The sequence below is a fragment of the Corvus hawaiiensis genome, chromosome 8 (assembly GCF_020740725.1).
Source record: "Corvus hawaiiensis isolate bCorHaw1 chromosome 8, bCorHaw1.pri.cur, whole genome shotgun sequence".
Classification (NCBI taxonomy): domain Eukaryota; kingdom Metazoa; phylum Chordata; class Aves; order Passeriformes; family Corvidae; genus Corvus; species Corvus hawaiiensis.
The window spans coordinates 12833874-12854062 of record NC_063220.1 but is presented as its reverse complement, the minus strand read 5'-3'; the positions used below and the strand labels follow the sequence as shown (position 1 = coordinate 12854062).

Sequence of the window (20189 nt, the reverse complement as noted above, 5' to 3'; positions counted from 1 at the left end):
CGCCGCCCGCGCCCCGCCCCGCCCCGCCCGCCGGCAGGGAGCGCGGGCAGTGTGCGAGCCCCGCGCCGGGCGCACGGCCCGGGCCCAGGGTGCGTCGGCAAAGTGCGGGAGCGGCAGCCGCTGCAGGGGGCCCGGCGGCGGCCGCCAGGGTGATGGGGGGGTCTGGAGCATTCCCCGTGTGAGGAAACACTGCGGGAGCTGGGCCTGTTCGGTCTGGAGAAGAGACGACCGAGAGGGGATGTCATTAATGCATATAAATGTGTCAAAGGCGGGTGCCGAGATGGTGCCAGGCTCTTTTCAGTGGTGTCCAGTGACAGAATGATGAGCAATGGCCATAAACTAAACCACAAGAAGTTCCACCTCAACATGAATCACAGAATCACAGAATGGGTCAGGCTGGAAGGGACCACAGTGGATTGTCTGGTCCAGCCTCCCACTCAAGCAGAGTTATCCGAGAGGACATGGCACAGGATTGCGCTCAGATGGTTCTTGAACTTCTCCAGGGAAGGAGACTCCACAGCCTCTCTGGACAATCTGTACCAGTGTGTGTTCACCCACACAGTACAGAAGGTCTTCCTCATGTTCAGGTGGAACTTCCCATGCATCAATTTCTGCCCACTGCCTCTTGTCCTACTGCCCAACACCCCTGAGCAGAGGCTAGATCCATCATCTTGACACGCTCCCTTCTGATATTTATACACATTAATGAGGTCCTGTCTCAGTTGCCTCTTCTCAAGGCTGAACAGGCCTCAGCCGTTCCTCATAAGAGATGCTCCAGACCCATGACCTTCTCTGATGAGGAAAAGCGATACGCTGAGGGTGGCAGAGCACTGAATGGGCTGCCCAGGGAGGTTATGGAGTCTCCCTGTCTGAATATTCAAAACCCATCTGGACACATTCCTGTGTCACATGGTCTGGGCGACCCTGCCTTGTCAGGGGAGTTGGACTGGATGATATCCAGAGGTCTGTTCCAACCCTAACAATTCTGTGATTCAATGTGGCAACTCACAGAACAACTGCACAGCCCCCCCCAATGGCTTCCTCCAGGGCCTGGCATCGCTCTGGACAAAATCTCTGGGGCTGCACCCCCAGCCCTGCACCTCCCTGGCCTGCCTGAGTTCCCACAGTTCTGTCAGTCAGCCTCAATGTTGCTGTGTGACACATAATGCTCATTTTCAAAGTCTGTTACGAGGCTATGTTGTGGTAGTTTGCCATTGAATTACAGTACCTTGAGCTAGGAGCTTTTAGAAGACAGGTCAGTCTACTTTGACATGAGCTCCCCATGCTGCACAATGTTCATTTATTTTTAAGCTCCACGACAGCTGAGGGAGACAGAGCTTTGGTTACAATGATGCGATTAATCATTGATACTTTGGGGAGTACATCTGCATCATGGACTGGGACAAGGCTGGGGTCAGTGTGTGCCCCATGTGCTGCCAGGAGGATGGTGAGGAGGTCCCTGTGCAGCTGGGGGTGGTAGGGGGTGATGGCTGGGGGCTTGGGGGACAGTGACCACAGCAACGGGCAGAAGTGTCCCGCCTGCCCATCCCAGTCTACTGTGAGCACAGACTGCATCCCTCACACCTCCAGACATGGCCATTAGGCTGGAGAGGCTGAGGGGATGATTGTGCAGAGCAGAAACTGCCCTGTGGTGGCCCCCCAGTTGTGCCATGCTGGGTGAGCACTGCCACAAAAAGTGCAGGGCAAAACAAGCATCCCCAGCAAAACAAGCCTCCTTTTTCTGTCTGTTTTTTCCTGACCGTGTAGGCCTGGAAAAGGCTGCACAGAGGGGTCCTGGCCACCTCAGGTTGATCCCTGCCAGCAACAAGGGTGATGGCAGCCATCCATCTACCCCACCTCATCCAGGCCCATGCTGCTGTGCCAAGCCACCAGCACATTCGGTCTCCTTTCCCATCCCTCAGTGGTGGCCAGAGGCTGGGAATGTCTCCCTCACTCTGGCAGCAGCTCTTCTGTCCCCACTGCCATGATGCTTCCTTTATCTGCCCAAGGATTCCCTCAGCTTTTCCTATTACCCTCTACTCTGTTCCAGGTGATAAGGCTCTGCCACCACCCTCTGGCACAGGGACACGCAGCTGGGCAGGGTTTTGCTGACTCAGCCGTGCTTGGCCTATTGTACCTCTCCAGGCTCTGTCAGCCTTGCTCCATGCCTTTCCAAGGGGAAACACCCAATGACACCAGAACCATTAGTTCAGGCTGTAGCAAAGCCCATTTTCAGTGCCAAGCCTGTGGTGGGGAGGCATTGCCTGCCAGGGAAGCTCAGCCTGCACTTCCCACTGCCCTGGGACATCTCACAGGACCTGCACAGGGTACCCAAGCAAGAGTTTTCACTTGGAGATGCAGCCATCTGTATTTGTCATTTCCATGCATCCTTGTGGCAGGGCCCCTCCTGAAATGTCTGTCTGTGCATCTTTCCAACACATAACCCCAGAAGAGTCACTGAAGCCAACAAGGATGACTAAAAGTGTGAAATGGCTTTTCTGTAAAGGAAAATGTAATAGACAAAAACCTTTCAGCCTAGAAAAGAGGTGAAGTGGAGTAAGGCAGACATCTGCAAAATTCTGCACGGGGAGATAGGGAGAAACCATACTCCAGCTCTTCCACTGTGTCCCACAAGCCAGGGACATGGAATGAAATTAGCTGGCAGCCACTCTGAAACACGGAAAAAGATTATGTTTTTTCATAGAATGCACTTTCAAACTGTGGATTACAGAGCACAGTGGCATGCAGGACGTGAACTTGTACTGATTAGATAAGGGCCAGCAAACAGAGATGAGATGTGACTGCTGTCTAGGGAGCCCCAGAGCTGCAGACAGACAGAACCAGAGAAGTTATACCAAAGAAGCATAAATCTCTCACTGTCAGAAACAAAATCCTGAGTTAGAGGGATCCAGTACAGCCATTTTCCAATTTTTGTTAGTGTTTGTGTGTGAGCAATTAAGCAAACGCATCCGTGTTCCTTATGTATATGTTTACCACTTGCATATGTTTTCTCCCTGACTTTGCTGCCCTTATCCAAAGAGCTCTCCCTCTTGCAGGGGGTCAGACCCACCTGTGCCACAGGAGATCTGGCAGCAGCCTCCTGGGAGACACTGGGATCTGTCCTTTTCCCACTGCTGGCAAGCATTTCCCTCTCACTAAGCTGCTGTGGTGAGGCTGGGTGGTGAAACAGCTCTCCAGAGCATTACTTTCATGGGCTGTGCTGGCCAGGAGGTGTGTGTCCTACTGCTGTGTGTGCACAGCTCAGAGTACAGCTTTTCCCTGTGACTCACAAGCCCAGGTAGACTGCAGCTCGGGAGATAAGTTGTTTAATGAGCCTCATCAGCAGGCAGATGCTGATGTGGAGAGTATCACAGAGCTTTAAGGAGTCCTCCTGCTGTCTCACACACAAGGCTTGATTTTTGAAGTAACTAGGAGGTACAGAATGGTCCTGGGTAATTTAATCCCTAATACAACCCATCGTTGTTTCATTGGTGTACAATTCTTAGCTATGGGACTGTTTCTCTTTGGGTTTCTGCTTGTTTTCTACCCTTATAAAATTCCCCCTGATGCCATGTGTCTCTATGTCTCAACAGTTACTCAAGTGTCAAGGTTTCCTGATGCTGAACACATCACAGGCACTGCCCTGCTTTTGGTTTGTGCCCACTTCCAGCTTGTCATCTCATTTCAGGTCTGACATGCCAGTGTCCAGTTTGTCTCCAGCCATAGAGTCACATCCTTGTTCTGCATGACAGCAGCAGCCACTGTAATTTAGTGACTCTGACCCCTTGTGCTCAATCAGCTACACAGTCCGAGCAGTCACAACAGCAACTGGCACAGGTCTCACCTGTTTCATGCAGCCTCCTCCTGGGTGTGTAGAAAGATGTCAGAACACCTCAACCCATTGGGAGGCAAAGGGATTTGATCCCAGGGTCTTTCCCATGGAAGTCAGCAGTCCCTTCAGGGTACCTTGTAGTTCATGTGCTGGAGGAGACTGTGACACTCCTAACCCAGTTGATAGGCTACATGCGTATGGCAGTGCTAAAACAGCACGAGTGAGGAAGCCAGAGTAAGCTGCACCCCACTTTCCTGTGACAAAGAGAACCACAGAAGCCTCTATTATCAGGAATAAGCATCAGAGCAAAGTCATCAAAGCAATGCCACACACATAACTAAGCAGAGCTGGAAACTTCTCCATTCTGTCATCAGTTACTCCCAGTAGTAAACCCCTGACTTAGGCTATTGTAATGCAAAGTAGGAGATATTGAGGAAATGGTAAAACACACTTGTGTGTGAGGAATATGTGAAATACCTGGGGAAAAGAACAGACCAAGGAGAGGATTTCTGCCTTGGCTGTGTGAGCCAGGCAGCCCTGGCCAGGGCAAGGACAGCGGGCAGCCTCTCCTGTGGCAAGGCTCTCTGCCTGGGATGCTCTGCCATCAAAACGTGAGCTGCTCGGATGATCCAAGTGTGCAGTTCATGCTGCAGCTGCGTACCGAGCTACCTGCACTGAAGGTATTGCTCAACCACAGCAACAGCTCTTTTGGAAGTCACAGCTCTCTCCAATGCCAGCCTGGGCTTGTTCGTCCTCCCTGCTCATTTGCTGGAACTCCCTCACACTGTCCTCTGGTCACCTGTGAGGACAAACAGGGATAAACAGAGTAGAGGAACTGGGCATCAGTGCAGAACTCTGTGGCACTGAGATGTACAGTAGGGGACAGGATCCAAATATTTGCTCATTTCACCATGTTTCTCACACTCAGATCACAATTAAGTTGTTTTTCCATCTCATAGGTATATTTTGTGCAGCTGCTCCTAGAAATCAGACACTTCTCCCTGGTCTCTTGGCAGGTCCTGCACTGGGGTGCAGGCAGTGCGCTTGGCCTGGAGGTGGGATGTGCATGTATCCCCCTTCCCATCGATGATGCAGCCCTGGGTACTCCCAGCAAACCCTTGCCAGTGGGAAGGCCCTGCCTGCTTGCATGGATGGTAGAGAAACCGAAGTGTTTCAGTTCCCGGAAAATAACCTGAAGGCAAAATCCTCCCTGTGTGTCACTTTGGCACATCTGGACCGACCATTATCAGTCTTTGTCCTGGTCACCCCCTCTTCCAGGCATATCCCCAACTCTGCACCCCAGCAGCCCCCATCCCTATCCCACGGAGATCCCACACAGACATAGGCACCCTGGTCCTTATCAGAGAAGAGAGGCTGGAACCAACCCCCACAGGACACCTTCAGCCCAGACAGAGACGCACAGCACAGCTTCCCTTGGGCATTGGAGGGGACATCTGGGGATACAACAGCAAGAGTGATTTGTGTGTGTGCACCTGAGTGTCCGTCTGCCTTTTGTCTCTCTGGGTGTCTGCCTGACTCTCTCTCTCCACCTGCCCATTTCTGCCTGCTTCCTTCTTTCTCTCTTCCTTTCTGCCCCTCCTTGCCAGTGCATCTTTGTGTCTCTCTGAACGGCTGCTTGTCCCTTTGTCTCTCTGGCTCCGAGCATGTGTGTTTTACTGTGAATGTGCCTGACCCTTTTTGCATGCCTGTGCGTCCATCTGTCTCTTTGTGTGTGTGTGTGTGGCCTCGTCCACATGCCTGTGTATGTTTGCATGCTCTTTCTGCATCCATGTGTCCGTCCATTCCGCACACACATTCCCTCCCTACACCCATCCGTCCGTCCCTCCCCGTGCCCCGCCCGTTGCCCCAGCCCTTCAGCACCGCGGCGCACGGACAGCTCCTGCCGCCTCCTGCCGCGGCGGCACCGCGCACCGCACCGCACCGCGCACCGCACCGCACCGCGCACCGCACCGCACCGCACCGCACCGCGCACCGCACCACGCAGCGCACCGCACCGCGCACCGCACCGCACCGCACCGCACCGCGCACCGCACCGCGCACCGCACCGCACCGCGCACCGCACCGCACCGCACCGCGCACCGCACCGCACCGCGCCCCCTCCCCGACGGAGCGCCCCGCCCCGCGCCCCCTCCGCACCGCGCCGCGCTCCGCCCCGCCATACATAAGCGCCTGGCACCGCCGCCGGTCCCGCTCCGCCGCCATGAGCTACAGCGCGGAGCCAGCGGCCCTGGCCGCCTCCTACCGCCACCTCTTCGCGGAGGCCCCGCGGCGCCCCGAGATGCCGGCGGGCCGGTGGGCGCGCTCCGGCGCGGAGCCGGAGGCGGTGCGGGAGCGCGGCGCGGAGCCGCGGCGGGCGCGGGGCAGCGAGAAGGAGCAGCTGCAGGGCCTCAACGAGCGCTTCGCCGGGTACATCGAGCGGGTGCGGGCGCTGGAGGAGCGGAACCGGGCGCTGGCGGCGGAGCTGGCGGCGCTGCGGCAGCGCTCGGACGAGCCGCGCCGGCTGGGGCAGCTGCTGGGCGGGGAGCTGCGCGCCCTGCGCGCCCGGCTGGAGGAGGCGCACGGGGAGCGGGCGCAGGCGGCGCTGGAGCGGGCGCGCCTGGCCGAGGAGACGCAGCGGCTGCGGGCGCGCTGCGAGGAGGAGGCGCGGAGCCGCGCCGAGGCGGAGCGGGCGCTGCGCTCCCGGCAGCAGGAGGCCGAAGCGGCCTCCCGCGCCAGCGCCGACCTGGAGCGGCGGGCGGCGGCGCTGCGGGAGGAGCTGGCGGCGCTGCGCAGCGCCCACGCCGAGCATCTCGCCGAGCTGGGCGCCGCGCTCCCGGCCCCGGCCCCGCCGCCGGGCCCGCGGCCCGACCTGGCCGCGGCGCTGCGGGAGCTGCGCGCACAGTACGAGGCGCTGGCGGCCCGCAACCTGCAGGCGGCCGAGGACTGGTACCGCGCCCGCTGCGCCCGCCTGCACGAGCGGGCGGCCCGCAGCCAGGAGGCCGTGCGAGCCAGCCGCCGGGAGGCCGGCGAGTGCCGCCGCCAGCTCCAGGCGCGCCTGGTGGAGATGGAGAGCCTGCGTGGCGCTCACCAGTCCCTGGAGAGGCAGCTGCAGGAGCTGGAGGAGCGGCACAACGCCGAGGCCGCCGGCCTGCAGGTGAGCCGGGCGGCGCCGGGAACCGTCACCGTCCCCTTCCCTAAGCGCCGGGCACTGGGCGGCACCGAGCATCCTCCTCCCGCGCCATCCGCGCCCAGTCGGCACCTCCATCCCAGCAGCCATCCCCTGTAATGTGTAGCAGCGGGAACCTTCATCCCACGCAAACCTCCGGCGCGGTGCTGCACCGGCACCTGCGACCTCGCCCTCTCCTTCCCCTAGTCCTGTGCAGCGCTGAGCATCTCCTCGGCCTGCGAAATGCTGCAGCGCAGCTCTGTCCCCTGCAGCAGCCACTCCCGCAGTTCTGTGCAGCGCTGGGCACCCCGGCCCCGTGCGGCGCCTCCCCGCTCAGCACCATCGCCCGCGCTGTCCCGATCAGTGCCGCGCTACACCAAACACCCCCAGCACGGAACGGCACCCACCCCTCTTGCCTTGCGCAGCACCCACCCCTGCAGGCAGTGCCCCTGCAGCGCTGCGCAGTGCCAGGCACCCTTGCAGCCTTCCCACCGCCCAGCATTGTGCCTCTCTGCCCGCACACAGATCCTGCCCCACCACGGCTTTGCCTGTTGCCTTCACCCTTTATCCAGAGGCAAAACCACACAGGGCAGATTCTGGGGAAGCAGGTCAGGACACCCCCTCCAACACCCCGTCCCTGCACGGGACATCGCTGCACACGGTAGCACTGTTTGGGGCATCGATCCGTCCCTGCCCTGTCCCTTAACGATCAGGTCCAAAATTGCCTACACATCGTTGTGGGTAATTCCTCGAAGCTGTCTGCCCAGGCTTGGCCCTCTGCCCTGTGGCCTGGCTCTTGGCACCTGCACTGCAGAAATTGGAGCTCTGCAGAGGTTAAGTCTGGACTTGCAGACAGATCCCAGCACCTCTTATGTCTGTGGAAAGACTCATGTGGGGCAGACACTGAGTGCTCCATATCTCTTATTCCATTACTGCAGTATTGCAGTATTGCCACATTTTCTTGCTACAAGGAAATGTTCATGATTTATAATAAAATAAATCCTGAGATTGTTCTATTATATGACTGTTAAATGATCTGTGATTTCTAAATCAAGCCATTTCCTTCTAAATACTGAAACAACTGCCTTTAATCATATCTGAAGGGCCCAAGTAATGCCTTGTCATTTCCAAGGCCAAATTTTGCCAAGTATTTTAGAATTTGTGACTTAGCTCCAAGCTGCTTGCAAGCTTCCTGAATAGTTGAGGTCGTCTTCAACAATTTTTGTGGAAATAGGCAATATAAAATATTATCTAGAGTGAAAAAATTATACACAGTAATCTTCTTAAATAGTCTTGTCACCATGTGAAAGAGGAGTTCTGGGAGCAACTTATCAATTGGGGAAAAAAATATTAAGCAGCTGGATTAAACAGCCTCATAACTGAAATTGCTTTAGTGCCAGCGTGGCACTGCTTTCCTATATGACCCTCAAGACCTGCTTTATGTGTAGCAATACTTAAAAGTCTTTTGAGCAATGTGCATGTGTAGCAGCTGAGTAATTTCCCTGGCTGCAAACAGTAGAAAAGGTTGGGAGTGTGTCTTAAAAGAGAATATTCCTATTGTCTGAGCTTTTAAAATGATCCTGCCAAAGCAGGGACATGTCTTTGTATTTGTGGGCTGCCCAGTCAAATCTGCACCAACATGCAAGGGCTTTTGTTAGGGGACAGGTTTGCAGTGGTGTGAGGAGGGGGTTTTTATTCCACCAGCTGGTAGAGCTGGAGTGTGGAAGAGAGGTGCAGACCAGGAACAAGGACAACCGGTTTTGAAAGAGCTTTCTGTTCATGTGGACTGCTGGCAGAGGGAAGGGGGCTGGAGGCACGAAGAGTCACAGCAGCAAGAGTGGAGCTGTCCCAGGGTGGGGATCACCTCAAGTCATTCCTTCCTGTCCTGGCTCGGTGCTGCAGCAATCTGCCTGCATCAGAACAGAGGCTTTAATCTGTACAGCAGCAGCATCCATGTCGTGAGGCTTTTCAGTTGATGCCCCAATGATCTCCTCAGAGGCACAGCTTCATGCAGATCTTTGGCTGTGGAAAATGGTCAGGGCAGTACAGGTCAAAGCTGAGACCACAAGGATGACCCCTAAATGTCCCACAAGGCTGGTTGTGCCCAGCTAATCTGACTGTGACATTCTTCATGCTGCATTCAGGACAAGCTGCCACTGCTTCTCTGAGGGGCTCTGCTCGAACTGGGCTCACTGCATCAGGGTCAGCACAGCTCCCTGCTCCCTGGGCAGCTCCATGTCCCGTGGCTGTCTCTGCACTGTCCACGAGGAAGGTCAGGCAGGAGAGGAAGCTGAGGACATGATAGGAATAGGAAGGGGACAAGATGGGGATGATATGGCAAGACAAAGATCGTTTGCTGAACAGACGATCTGGAAGCAATTGCAGAGGCCTGACTCTGGGAGGGGCTGCAGGAGAGTTGAGGTTGGCAGTGGCCATTGCAGGCATTTGTAGGCAGGGCTACATCCTGGCTTAAATGCAAACTGCTGACTCATTCCTGTTCCAAATCACGATCCTCTGGTGGCACAGTGGGGCAGCTGGCAGCGGGAAACTTTCTGATTGGGAAGAGCCCTATGGGAGCAGGTTTCACTTTCAAGCTGCTGCTTAGATACCTAGATGCATGTGGGAAAAGTACAGACTGCTTGTTTTCTGAGAAAAAAAAATAGAAGAAAAGATTAGTCTCCTTTGTTAGCAGGAAATCTGGCCTTGGAGTCCTGCACACCATGGGTAGAATGTGTTATAAGGGACAAAAGGCAGGGCAAAGCTGACAGGAAGGACGCTGGAAGGATGCCGTTGTCCAGCTGAGCACCCTGGCTCTTGCAGGGCAGGCCCCTGTCTCTGTAACCTCCCCAAATCCCCCTGCATTCACAACCCCACTCCAGGGCTCTGAGGCATTTTCCTGGGAAGGTGTCAGACTTCCGCTCCTGGAGGAGACCTCTGGCAGCAGCACCTCTCCTTCCACCTCCTGGAAGCATGTCCCAACTCTTCTTAAGCCCTGCAGATGCAGACTGCAGTCTTTCTTTGCTGCTGCTGCAGTGTGGGGTGCTCTCACTTGTCCTGTTGAGCCACTGCCTCTACTTGATGATGTTTAAGCCCAAAACTTCCCTTCCCTCTGTAGCAGCCTACCTTGTCCCCTGCAGGACTGGGGGTCCCAGCACCAGGCACTATTTGCTCATCTCACAGACCCCGCTGCAGGTGGGAAACTACATAAATCCATCAATGGCAATCCACCAAAAGCCTCCCCCACTGCACACGCTCACAAGCCATGCCTGGTGCTCTGCCTGCTTCTCCATCCCTGCTAGCATGAGATTTCATGGTCCCAAGCTCCTGGTGGGATGTGCCATCATGGATCAGTTGCCCATTGCAACTTCCCTGTCTCTACAATGGGCAAAGCAGAGTGGGACTGTGGGAGAAGATCCTGTTTCAAAACACAGCCCTTGCCTCTTGCCTTTGCAGGACACCATTGGACAGCTGGAGGATGACCTGCGAAACACCAAAAACGAGATGGCTCGGCACTTGAGGGAGTACCAAGACCTGCTCAATGTCAAGATGGCCCTTGATATCGAGATAGCTGCCTACAGGTAAGGCTGCTCTATTCCTGCTCTACCTGGACACTTCCCAAGCCCAATCCCCTGACCCCACTAGGCTGGGGTATTTTCAGGGACCTAGAAAATACCTGGGTACACACTCAAGGAGCACCATAAGTGTGTTGTTCATCTCCCCCACGTGGATTGGCCATGCTCCTGCCTGGGGAGCAGCCATGGCTCCATGTCCTGCCTCAATCTAGCAGCTGTGAACCACATCCCTCAGCCATCCCAGAAGCAGTTATTTTTAATGGGGTTGGAAACTTGTCTCTCTTGTCGTAAGTAGATGCAAAAGGCTGAGTCCCTGTGCTTCAGGTGCTCAGTTTCCTGGTGCTTCTGGAGAGGAAAGAGGGGAGAAAGTTGCTCTCATGTATCCCATATTGCAAGTCCTCCAGAAATGGTTGACCAAAATATGATTTTGAATCAGTTTCATGGTGCAGTGTGACCTGGGGTGATGGCTTGGGCTTGCCTTCAGGGCACTACTTGCTCTCAAGTTTTGCAGATGTTTCACATCCCCATACTAACCTCTTCCCTTGTGATGTGCTTGCAGGAAGCTGCTGGAGGGAGAGGAGAACCTCTTCAGTATGGGAAGTGGCGGCCTTCCATCACTCAATTCCCTCCCCAGCCCCACTTACTCCTTCCAGCCAAGGAGCTTTAGTTCCTCTACTCTGTCCTTCAAAGAGGAGGAGCAAGGAGAGGTTATTAAAGTGACCTCTAAAATATCATCCAGCAGGGCTGAGGTGGTTCAGGGGACCATAACCTCTGTCAAGAAAAGAGGGAGGTTAAACCTGCATGGAGGAATCCTTGCAAATGCAAAGATGTAACCATCAGGACCCTGTTCTCATGCATTTGAGGGGGAACAGTCTCCACTCGGCCTTTAAATTGCTCCTCTGAGCATGAAGCTGCCCTGGGCTCACAGGAAGCCTCCCTTAGAAACACATACCTTCCTGGGGACACCAACCCAGGGATGGCTTCCTTGTGGGTCCTGCCATGCAGAGGCCGAGCTTGGCACATTGCTCCCTTTTAAATGGGGTGGGGGCACGCAGGACAGGTAGCTAGAGATGCATGTTGGTCGTTGTGGTGGTGGCACATGGACTCGTAGCACGCTCCCTCTCTCCTCCATCGGCGGGCGGGGGGCAGCTGGCTGGGAATGCTGCTGAGCCCGCTCTCTGGGGAGGGGAGGGAGACAGCTCAACATGTTTACTATAACTAGTTTCAAGGCTACATACCTTCATCAGCTATCCAAATCCATGTAGAGCTAAACTCTTCCCCATTCCTCAAACTGTAGCCATTCACTTTTAACCCTAGAAACACAGAAATAGCCATACTGGACTGTAACCACTCCTGACATTTGATCTCAGCCACGTATGTTTCGAACTATAAGGAATGTTAATTTTTCTTTGTACTGACAAATCTTGTTTTCTGACAGCACTAGTCGAGCCAGGCACATGGGGTTTATAAGCAGCAGGCACAGGGCAGTGAACTGCTACATTGGAGGTGAAGGCACCCCCATGCTGCAGGGTGCAGTACCTCATGTGGTATCACTATCTCCCAAATATTAGGGTCAGAGGGCTCCTTGTTTGGCTGCACAGTCTTCACATGAAAAACCTGTGCCCAGATTAGCACTGTGCCCCAGATGGCACTGGGAAGCTGCAGGACTCCTAAACACCAGCCCACAAAGCATCCTTGTCTCCACTCTAACTGTTCCAATGTGTGCCAAATTTGATATAGGATTTAACAACCATAGGTTTCCTTCAATGCCTTAAATTGCCAGCGATCGCTTTTGCAAGAGCCGGAGACTCAACGTGTTGTGTGTCAGTGCCCTGGCAGGGTTATCATCACCAGACCTTGCTGCCCTTGTGGCACTGCCAGAGTAGTTCCTGGAACCAGCAGATTGTTTGCTTGCATTCTTTCTTCTTCTATTGTAAGGCACAAGTTAATAATTAAAAAAAGAAATAGTTGTGTGGATCAAACCAAGCTGTTTTGTCATCTTTACTACTGCGTCATCTTGGGAACACACTTGGTTTCTGGCCCACAGCTGGGTAAGTGCCCAGCAGTCCTTCTGGGCCCCTACAAAGAACGTGGTGTTGGGGTTGGCAGCTGCCAACCCCTCCTGCTGGGGCTACAAGGTGTGGCTGGGCCCACCAATGGCAGTGGGGCATGTATGGGGCGCACCCAGGGGCCTGTCATGGTGGCTCTGCTGTGCAGAAGAGTTCATGGCCAGCTGGCTGAGGGATCAAGGTCTGCCATGGCCGAGTGCACACTCATTTGCTCAGAAAATGGACTCTGAGGCTGTGATTTGCATCACGCTCCTGACAGTTCAGTCCCAAGGTCTCTGTCATTTTCTCTCCACTCTGCCTGTGTGCTCAGGGGTTAGAAACAGACTCGTGGTTTGCCTGCACAACTGAAGATAAAGTGATTTACACGAGAGCAGATGAAGAAGGGAGGTACCCACCTCCCAAGTAAACTTAGCAGTCACAGGTACTGTTATAATATGCAGTATTAATGCTGTTATAGTAAGCAGTAGCTTATACTTGGAAGATGCACACGTTCTGCTTGAGATGTGCCTGTAGAGGAAAAGAGCACAGGCAGTTTCCTGCTGGGTGGCCCTGCCAGAGCACTGTCCTATTGCCTTCCTACTTCTGCTTTGTTGCACCACATCGTAGCAATGTGCCCCAAGGCCCCAGGGCCACGGTCTGACAGTCACAGGCTTCTCCACCAGAGCTGCAGGCCAGGAGCAGCATGGCTACACCTTGATCCTGTCACACTGATAACCTCGGGGACCGTGCCCTGGCCAGGCTGCTCGCTGTGAGGGAGGGCAGCCCCGCAGGTGGGTGAAGCAAGGGGCACTTCCCAGGGCATGGCTGTGGCAGTGCAGCTCACCGGCAGCCCCCAGCAAAACAGCACAGAGCAACTTGGGGTGCCCAGGCAGAGCTTGGGGGAGCCAGCACCTGCAGAGTTAAGTCAAAGGCACTGGCACATAAAACAAGGGTCAAGAAATGTCCAAATATCTCCTGGCTTGGCCGTCAGTTAGGAAATGCAAACACACAGTATTTCTCCCAATCCAAAGGGGGAATAAAAAGCAGATGTGGCTGTGCAGCTAATGAAATATATTCTGAATCTCACTCTCCAGCACTGCTGCTTTCTGTCCCTTGAGCATAAGCAGCCTGACCTGTCCTTTGTTCCCAGCACAATCTCCATCAGAATTCCTGCTTGCTCAGCTAACTGGATGCTAGTAATGAAGCTAGGAATTTTACTTTGGTGATATACTTGTGAAGGGGCTGCAGTGGTGGAGGAGAATGGAGGAGCTGTGGGAAGAACAAGGAACTATTTTGAAAAATGGCTGCAGTGTGAGGGCCAGCCCAGAGATTTCCTGCATTTCTGGAGCTCTGCAGCAGTTTGGTGCTGTCTCATGGTGTTAAACTCCAGAGGTGATAGAGGGGCAACAAGCAGGGAGGCCCATATCTACACTCTCCTTTTCTTTATGAGAAGAAAAATTACAGCAAAGAGGGACAGGCCTGGCTGAATATGTTGCCGGTGCTGAACTCTGACTACCTCCATCCAGGCCTCCTTTTCCATTGCTATCTTCTTCAGAGTGGCTCCTTTTACCTGCCTGCTTACATGCACCAGAAAGCTTCTATAGTGAAACCATAAGCTGGAACAGGGCAATAAATCCTCCTCTGTGGTCCCATCTTTCTTACTGGGTTAAACACCCAGGCTGCCAGAGGGAAGGAGTGAGTCACACTGCAGATGTTGAAAGATTTATACCTCTATAAAACCTCGACCTCTCGGATAAAAGGCAGCTGTGGACACGGACTGCACCATCAGCTCAGGAAGCAGCAGAGAGCGGCTATTTCTCCATGATACTGCATTTCCTTCATCTTTATGCCAGGGAGAACTTGAGCCTCCACACAGTGGGACAAATTCCCACCACTGGGCTGGCCCTTTGTTTTTTCCTGGATGTAGATGCTGGCTCACGCAGCTGAGATGTACAGCTTCTTGAAAACAGACAAAGTTGCTGCACACGGAGAAGTTTTGCTAATGACACTTATCCAGATGCTGGAATTAATTAAAAAGTAAGCCAAAGAAAAAGCAGCCAAAGGAAAAAACCCACAAACCCCAAACATTTTCCTTTGGCAGGAGTGCAACCATCTCCTTTTCCAGACTGAGGAAGAACGCTGTCATTCAGCAAGAAGGAATCAATAGGCAATTCAGAGCAAAGTCTCTTCCGGCACCTTTGGCTGAATCCAGCCAACTCTCTCTTTGCCAGCTCTTGGCACAGACACCTCTTTAAGGAAAAGAGCTTCTTCCTGCAGAGAGTGATCCACACAGAGCCCTAACACCAGCAGCCAAACAGATGCTTCTGAATGATCAAATGTCCACATCACTGTGGTTTGACACTGTGAAGCAGAGTTTATGTCAAAATAGCACAAGCAATGCCAGCTCATTCATGCAAGTCTTCTCAGGCCTATGGGAATAAGGATCACTTGGCAAATGCAGCACAACATGCAAACAGGGCACTGCTTGGGGTGGGGTGGGAGAATGTTCATTGACCTTGGTCTGTTCCAGCGCTTCCAGCTGAACCAGAGGGACTGCAGAGCTGGGGGGGTCAGGGGGAAAGCACTCCTACAGATTTTGCAGGGGTCTTCATCTCAACCAGAGATGAGCCTGCAACCCTGTGACAAGCAATTACATCCTTGTTAAAGCAGACATTGTGCTGCCCAGAACTGACATAGAACATGACTTTAAGAAGGAACAGTGTCCATGCTAAACATCTGCTTAGATGGAAGGGAAATACCCAGAAAATGTCAGAGTGCAATTCCAGAGCCCCAGCTACACATTCACTTGCTGATGGCAGCAAAGCCCTTGAGGTGCTGTATCAGTTCTGAAACAGCAGACGCCCAAAGTCCATTCCTATCACAGCAGGGTCACTCTGCTCCTTTGCCTTTGAATCAAGAGGCAGCTGCTGCCTGCCTGCATCTCTGCAGAGAGCACAAGGAGAAACAAGTTCTTGGCTCCCCAGTGTCCAGAGCAGCCTTGTAAATGCTCTGACAGACACGTAGTCATTCCCTGAGATGATGCATATGCAGACCCAAGTGTGGTCTGTAAGAACAAGCCATTTGGAAAAGCTGAGACCAGACTGAAAAACGTGGTTTGCACTAAGGCTCAGAACATCATTCATTTTAAGCAAATTTCAATGGAAATGCAAAAACAACAACAAAAAAAGCCGAAAGCCCCAGATATGACACCTCATTAGCAAATTCCTAGTCTAGCAATAAGGCCTGGGAGATGTATGAATAAGAATGCCTGAAGCAAGCCAAAATGATTCAGCAAGCCAAAACATTCAGGCTAGATTCTTAAGGAAGCAAGGATTATAGGATCATACTGTGACTCCATGTCCTCTTTACCCCCTACGTCCTCCCCGATCATTTCTTATGCTCATCAGCTTAACTTCAGCCACATTTGAGAGCACTGGAAGTCTCAAAGATACCAAACCCCTCTCACTTTCACGGTATCAGGTACACAGGTGAAAGATTCTCATGGACTGAGAAGCTGAGCTTCCCCTACTGGACACCAGAAGACCCATTCAGAGGACAGAGGTTATGGCTGCCACAACACCAAGGGCTCCAAAGTAGCTCTCACAGGAACACACAATTTTTCTCAGTCTTTGCCAAGTGCCCGCCACCCACTTTTCTACTGCTGATGTTTCCCTTGGAAACATTACATTTTAAGTGGTCATTTCCAAATAGACTATTTTACCACACAATTAGAAAATGCAAGTTCTCTTTTCCACTTTGGGAAATACTTCTTTTGCAGACCACTGCTGCATTTGACACAAGTGCACTGTTTTAGACTAAATCCAAACCTAGTGAAGATAGTGATGCAGCTCCAGCAAGAATTCTGCAGCTACAGAGCAGCCAATCAATATTGCATTTCACCTCAGATGTGATTACCATTCCTCTCTCAAAAACAATAAAATTTGCCCTGTCCAGTGATTAAACCTGTATCTATGGCAACATTCTGAAAGCTCAGTAAATGTAAATATCCTTTGGCTCATTCAACAAGGGTGTCTTAAAGATGACATGGTAAAATTCCATTTGTGGTCACCTTGGTTCTCTTTCTGCTGAACAGAAGAAACAGGAGGTAGAAAAACCAAATAAAAAGCAGAAATGAATGCACCATTTGCAACGTCTCTCAATCTCTCAGCAGGTATTTATGACAGCCTCAAAAGTACATTTTAAAGAATGTAAACGTTCAGGCTGGCCCTTGGTGCATTCTGTTGAGCATATTAAAAGATTCATGGGGACAATGTGACAATCTCTTTAAAAGAAAGGCATGCAATACATAAAACTCCTGTATCTGTTAATAGGCTTTCTCTCAACTGCTGGAGTGAAGCCCTCCACTCATTTGTACTGAGCACAGATTTCATACTAATAATATTCCACACTGAAGAAAAGTAAAACCAGAAATGCTAGGGATGTAATTTTGCTAGTGACTGTTAAAAATATGTTAACATAAATCATTGCACATAAATGCCTAATGACTCCCTGAAAATAAATTCAACATGGGCTAGTATTAGACAAGCTCGAATGGTTTTTCAATAAAACTCTTCAGTTGTTTCACATCGACAGAAATAAGCTTTAAGAGCTCCCCTGGCTCACGTGTGCCACAGTCTGGTGGCAGTGCAGATCCAGGCTGGGTGCACTGTCGTGTTCAGGACACAAATGACAGCTATCCCTGGCCATTGCAGGTCCCCTCTGCTTAGAGGGCTCAGCTGCTGCACATTGCATCAGTCTCTGAACCTTATCTTCTTATTACACTGAGTCTGTGCTGGACACAATGAAAACAGGCAGAATGTAACCAATATGACTCAGTGCTCACGACTTGATTGTACCTTGATTCTGTGTTTATAAGAAGTCTGGAAACTAAGGCTCATCATCTCCTCTTCCTGGGAATTAGCAGACCTGTAAAGGAACTCAGAATTATGCTGCATTTACAAGCAGTATTTAATTAGGATCTGTGTTAGCCATGATGCTGTTAAGAAGGTAGCAAGAAAGTAAAACTGGAACTATTTCATTAAGTAAAGAAACATAGTGTCTGCAAAACAATGAATGAGCCCAAGCACACCTTCCCTCAGTTGCAGAGCATGAGGCTGGCTCATCTCCCATGAGGTCAGAGATGCCATCCCATAGACGGCCTGTTGTTACAGATGCTCTTCTATCATCAGCACCAAAAGAAGCTGGAGGAAAGCCAAGGTTAAAAAGAGACCAACAGAAATAAAACTGCAGCAGGGGAGCTGAAAGAAGATTGGCACATTTTAAAGCAAGCAGGCTGATTATGCAGGAAACCACAGAGCCCCAGCTCAGCCTTGGCAATAGCTAAAGGTCACCCTGCTGCACACGGATGTGCCCCAGGGGATCTGCAGCACTGGAGAGCAGGAACACATCAGTGCCTTCAGGTGAAAGAAAGCAGGATGTTCAGCCAGGAAAACTATGCTAAAAATACACTTTCTGAAGGCAGGTGAGGAAGAAATAAAGGGAAGTGGACAAAAGGGAAATAACAGGTCACTAAGCATTCTTGTCAAAATACCTCAGGCTACAGACCTTCAATCCTCCTCATTAAGCCACCGAAAGGGTGAAGAAGGGAGTGTTGGCCTTCTGCATGTTAGCTGGTATGTGATTTACCCAAAAGGAAAATCCTTTGAAAATATCCAGGAGCCCCTTATATTTTTTGAAAAACAGAATTTGACACTGACATTAGTGCCAGTGGCAGCACAGCCCTCTCAGGGCCATGCAAGTCAAATGCATCCTAGAATGACATTAATTTGAATTAACTATCAGCTTCTATACAGCTGCTAAACTCTGCACATGAGTCTTCTTTAGAAATGAAGTACAAGCCAGGATTAGGGGTGAATTTGCAATGTAAAATGTGACTATACTGATAATGGTATTTTAGCACAGAGCTATAAATCAAAAACAAACCCCTGAGTGATAATGGGGGCAATATGGAGTATTTGAACCAGCTGCCTTAATTCCAGAGGCAGAGAAAGATCCAGTTCACAGGGGCTTGGTAACAACAGACATAAACATGAAAGAAAATAATTGAGAGGTGGCTTTCACAAAAAGATGTTCTTGTTGATGAAAAAAGGGGTCCTGTAAACGACACGATTATTTCTCCTGTATTTCTGTGGAAAAATCATCTTGACATCTTTACTGAGCTATTTCTCACTAAGATCCACATTAAAAAGAGAGTCCCAGAGATTTCATGTTACTCCAGCTAACAATACCACACTTAGCTCCAGTAGAGAGTTTGGTATTGAATTACCCTTCACCATTCAGTCTCTTAATTGAAATTTGTCATTCTAACAACCCCAGAGCACATTCAGCAGTTTCACTATAATCTACTTTAATTCTGAGGCTGACATAGGAAACACGGCACGGAAACAAGAGGGCTCAATTTTAAATTGGCTAAAATAAAGTTTATTTTACTGTTACAATATATAATCTTTTATCAACACAACTCACAAAGTGTTTACAAAATAATCTCATTTTCTGCTGCATTTTAAACACTACTTTTATACAAACTTTAAAGGTAAAATAGGAGTTTGTAGCTAAAAAGGCTTTTTGTTATATTTTTTTAGAAGCATCAGGAGAATTACTTTAAACAAAACTTTTTTTTTGTTATGGTACCACCTTCCCAGACAAAACAATGTTTTCTTGTAAAGACCTGAGGGACGATTCATGAAAGCTTTCCTTAGACAAAGGATGCCAGTCCTCTTAGGCTGACAGTGAACAAACACATTTGAGCCCTTGCAGCCAGGGGGGCAATGGAATCTGGAGGTGCATTGGGAAGAGTGTGGCCAGCAGGTCTAAGGGAAGTGATCCTGCCCCTCTACTCAGCCCTGGTGAGGCCACATCTGGAGTGCTGTGTCCAGTTCTGGGCTCCTCCGTACAAGAAAGACAAGGAGCTCCTGGAGGGGGCCCAGAAGAGGCCACAAAAGGTTGCTCTGCTCCTTACTGACACTTAAATCCCCCTCACTGCTCCTGGCAATGTCCCCTCCATGCCTGACTGGCTGTCCAGGGCTTCCAAGTCTGGATGGAGCTCAGGGCTGCTGCTCGGATGTCTCCAAGCTCCAGAACCCCTGTACAGCTCAATCAAAACCTCAGCCCTGGACTTACCACAGTCACTGCTGCTGCCTCACCAGCTGACTGAAAGAAATAAAGGAGGATTGGAAGAAGGAAGAACTTCTTCACACTGAGGGTGGCACAGCACTGAACAGGCTGCCCAAGGAGGGTGTGGAGTCTCCCTCTCTGGAGACATTCAAAACCCACCTGGATGCATTCCCGTGTCACCTACTCCAGGTGACCCTGCCTTGGCAGGGGGTTGGACTGGATGATCTCCAGAGGTCTTTCAACCCTAACAATTCTGTGGTTCTGTAACTTAGGTGCTCTAAAATGCCTTACAAAGGAATCTCTTCCTTTTCCCTGCACTGACTGTAGGGAAGGCAAGGAGCGTGCTGCCTGATGGAAGCTTTCATGAATCCCCACACTGATGACCCAGTATGCAGCAAGACCATAACACACAGAGCTCTCTGATCCTTAATGCTGCA

General features: G+C 51.6%; 1 protein-coding gene across 1 annotated transcript; it reads left to right on the top strand.

Annotated features, from left to right (window-relative positions):
- Positions 1-5999: 5999 nt before the first annotated feature.
- Positions 6000-12552, top strand: INA (internexin neuronal intermediate filament protein alpha). Its single transcript, XM_048311739.1, has 3 exons — positions 6000-6986; positions 10452-10576; positions 11130-12552. The coding sequence occupies exons 1-3, from the start codon at positions 6054-6056 to the stop codon at positions 11401-11403; spliced, it is 1332 nt and encodes a 443-aa protein (XP_048167696.1). The 5' UTR covers positions 6000-6053; the 3' UTR covers positions 11404-12552.
- Positions 12553-20189: the final 7637 nt, after the last annotated feature.